The sequence below is a fragment of the Centruroides sculpturatus genome, unplaced genomic scaffold (assembly GCF_000671375.1).
Source record: "Centruroides sculpturatus isolate CEXI.00-Female unplaced genomic scaffold, Cexi_2.0 scaffold157, whole genome shotgun sequence".
NCBI lineage: Eukaryota > Metazoa > Arthropoda > Arachnida > Scorpiones > Buthidae > Centruroides > Centruroides sculpturatus.
In genome coordinates this window covers 610,604-614,920 of record NW_019384522.1, presented here as the reverse complement: position 1 = coordinate 614,920, position 4,317 = coordinate 610,604, and the positions used below count along the sequence as shown (strand labels likewise).

Here is a 4,317-nt window from a genome sequence, read left to right as displayed (position 1 = left end):
GACAACAACATGTAAACATTTGCACGTCTCTTTTATCCCGCATTACTTTGGAACCTTTTCTTGATCGGCTGGTTACTGGAGACAAAAAATGGATCCTCTATAATAATGTGACGAGAAAAAGACAATGGACAGATCATGACAAGCAGCCAAAATCGGCTGCAAAAGGTGGGTTGCATCCAAAAAAAATTCTTTTGTCTGTTTGGTGGGATATGTCAAGTGTAATTCATTTTGAGCTGTTAGAACCTAATCAAACAATTACAGCTCAAATATATTAATGATTTAATTAAAATTTTTTGTTGCTTTTTTTGTAGATAAAAATATGCACGAACTTATGGACTGACCTGATATATACTGTACAGACGATAGTAAACTCAACTTACCCACCTAAACTCTCTGTAGCGTGTAATAGTTCGGTTGCTTGTCCACTATTGGTCCAGATTCGACCAATCCTGTCGCAACACGAGTCGGCGATGACGTTTTACCACATTTTACAAGTCTCTTTTAGCATCTTTATGGTCGCAATTTTTTCGCCGTGATATATGAATCCTCATTATATGAACCCGTGTTATAGGGGGGTCGACTGTATTGGCATTTTGTATGTTATATTTTGAAATAATCTTTCAAGTACAGCAACAGCTTCTATATATTGTTTTCGTATAGCTAACATGTAAATAAATTGTTTTTTAATTTAACATAGAGAATTAAAAAATCTAAAGAAACAATGTTATTACAAAACATTTTAATCTTAATCTTAAATTTTAATTATTATATAAGTTAAATAACAATAATTTTTTTTTTACAATCTAATTCTAATGTACAATTAAATTACATATGTGGTTTTTTTTAAATGGTCGATGAACTTTTTGTTAATTGATAATGAAAAATTTCTAAACTGGAGGTTTTTTATACTTTCATCTTGCCAAAAGACTTACAATTGTACCAGAACCATTTACAGTATTTAAAATTCATTACATGTATTAGCATTTTTTTGCCCTCATCACACTATTAAATAAACAGAAAATACATCTTTCAATAAGTGCTAGATTATACTTAAGTAATAAATAAATAAATATACTCTCACTGAAATGGAGATGTAAAAGTATTTTGGTTGATGCTTCTTAAAAATAGCATTTAAATGACTTTATTTTTTATACAAATCATACATTTTCAAAAAATTTCTATAATACAAGGTGTTTTGGGCATAATTAAATTATAACAGTAGAAATAATTTTAAATGTTCTTAAAACTTATAAAAACTTCTTATAAAAAAACTTAGTCTAAGTATTCAGCATTGCCTAGAGAAATGTTGTAGTGTTCGTAAAAGTGGTACAGTATGGTCTGTGAATGAAAAGTACAGAAAGGACTCTACGACAATTATAACAATATTCACAGTCTCTTTATTTCACTTTGAACAAAAAGCTTATATAAGGAATCCCAACTGATTTGATGATAATTTACAATCTGGCGTGATTTACACGAAGAACTCTTTGTTCCAAACAAAGCACGATGGTGCATCTTTCCTGATCACATAACAATTAATTTCTAATAAGCACATAACTAAACCTAACTTAATTCTAACTTAAATCTAACTTAATACTAAGGAAATAATGAATAGAATAGTGGGAAGGAATAAGAAATGAGATGATACACCCAGGGTTTCTCTATATTAGGTTGATATGCACTTTGGGTAGGATCTGGGTTCTATTATGGTGACTTCCATCTTCAAGATCCACTTTTCTCTATCGCTTATCGAGGTTCTCTCTTACTTCAAACTCTCTATCTCTATCCGTCGCTGGACTATCTCAAACTTCTGTCCTCTGTACAAAACTTCGTTCAGAGCTCCTTGTAACATGTTTGACTCTGTCCATGTCTAGTTGAAAAAGTGTCTTATCTCTTGGCCGCTATTCCCCAGATCACACTCTTTCTATTATCTTCCCCGATTCTTAGAATGGCTAATCCTACCCAAAGGCGATAACGATCATTGGAAAGTTTTAGGAGAAGAGAGAACAAAGAAACAAAGAAAAGGCTAAGACTAACTAAAATTAATAAATACAAATATACAATATTATGGCTGATGGCCACAATGTAATGAAGATGTAGTAATAGGATAAAATTTTATTATAATGAGATAAAAATATAGCTACCTTGTAATATATAATTCATTATATAAATGAAAGATCTTTTGCAACTGTGAGAACTGAAAGGTGGGAGTGGATTGACTGATACTCTATTTTTGTCAGACTACAAAAATGTAATCTGCTTTGCTTATGGAACTAAACTAATGTAAAAAAATCCGAAGGTATTCTATGATATAGTAGGAAAGCAATTAAATAATTCCAAAATTTATAAAAATAATGATTTTGCAAAGTGTGAAGTCCCAGACAGAACTTCAAATTTTGTGTTAAAGTTAACGAATATCCAATGGGACAGTTAAACTCTCACCTTTTGAAAATAAAACCTGACACAAAACTTAGTCTCATGAAGACAATAAAAAGTTTTCTTTCTGTCAAAAACAAAAACTAAAGGGTGGAATTATAGGGGAGAATTTCAAGGTTTGGAGAAATTTTATCTGATCAGGATCAGGTTAAGTGTCAACAGTGAACTCTTCCATGCCACAAAAGGTTTTGCATTGTCACTGGGAGATGAGGGAAGACTAATTGGAACATGTAATAGAGGAGAGAAACCCTTTAAAAACTCATGTTTCAAGGACATGAGGTTCTCTCTCCAAGATTCATTCTTTTCTCCAAGATCTGTCATATTTTGGCCTGTCTGGGATCGACCAGGATATGCTAAATCCAAGTTCCCTGTGTTGTGTGATTGAACGTCCATCTGTGACAGAATACAGCATTCAACATCACATACCTGTTCGAATTCGTACTTACCAACAAGCCCCAGGGTCGTCAATCCTTTAGAAGATAATCACCAAGGGATTGAGTGAATATATTCACCATAACATTTAATCATTTTTGGACTCTCTTCTCAAACAGACCAATCAAAGGAGAATTGTAAAGGAGACCATAGCAAAATTTTTTAAGAACATTTTTTTATTTTATTAAATGGGAAAAAGTGAATGGAAAAGTGTGTAAATCATGCCCACATACAATTGTCTCGACCCCTCAATCGTCTCAACAATTATATACAATCAGCAAACTATACAAAAGGTAGATGGTTAAGCTGTTACCAAATTATGTAATTGGTAATAGTTATTTGGATTATTGAATTATTCAGGTTATTTACATTTATAGATTATTACTATTATTAATGTGAAAGATATTTCTTAAAATTACAAGATTGATGATATCTTGAGAGAATTTAGTAATTTCTTAAATGATTTACAATATATACCTAAAAATATTTGTCATAAACTTTACTGATTGTCAGGTTGATTTAATATACATTCTAAAAGTAAAATATTGCATTTTAAAATGATTTTGGGAGAAATATTTTTTGAATTTGAAAACATCATTATACAATACGTATATAAATCATATTTTGAATGTTGTTAAATCAAGAATTTTACAATGAAGTTATTGAATGATTGAATATAATAATGTGGATCATTATAGAGAATTTTCTTTTATTGTTATTTAGGCTAGAGAAAATAGGCATGCAATGGCAAAAGCTTTATATTCAAGAAGTTTTGCATGGATTGTAAATTATATCAATACATGTACTAATCCTGGACAAGACAGTGAACGATTTCTGGGGGTGCTGGACATCTTTGGTTTTGAAAATTTTGATGTAAGTAGATTAATTTAAGCTTTTATTAATTATTGTTAGAAGTCATACTTTATAATTATATATACATTTCAATAATTAGTAATTTAATAGAAGTAATAGAATTTAGTTAAAAATTATAAAACACTTTTAAAATAACTTTTTATTTAATTAATTGATCATAACATTGGATTGTAGAAGTATAATTCAAGAATTATTGGATGTACTTCATAAATAAACCTTATAGATTATGAACTATATTAATATACAAAACATTTTTGTTTAAACAATTATGTAGGATGATTTATCAATAATATTCAAGCTTTTCTATATAGAAATTTAATGTACAGTAGAACCTCCATTATCCGGACCTCCATTATCCGGATTTTCAATTATCCGGATTGTTTAAAATAAACAAAAATTTTACGAATTTGCTGATTTGCACTTGGCGAATTACGACACTGTTTATGTACGTGATGGAATGCATAACTTTTTTTGTTTCAACAACGTCTCACCCAGCACAGTGGTCGTAAACTCTTAAATATATTTTACGTAGTAATAAAAATATAACTTGACATACGTATTTATAAATAATTTATA

At 29.9% G+C, this 4,317-nt stretch overlaps 1 protein-coding gene across 1 annotated transcript in view; it reads left to right on the top strand.

The window, feature by feature from the left end:
• LOC111622764 (myosin-I heavy chain-like) overlaps positions 1-4,317 on the top strand; it is a 45,193-nt gene that overhangs the window by 12,846 nt on the left and 28,030 nt on the right. Inside the window, exon 3 of the mRNA XM_023365187.1 lies at positions 3,592-3,741. Coding sequence (XP_023220955.1) covers positions 3,592-3,741 — 150 coding nt within the window. The remainder of the gene's footprint in view (positions 1-3,591; positions 3,742-4,317) is intronic.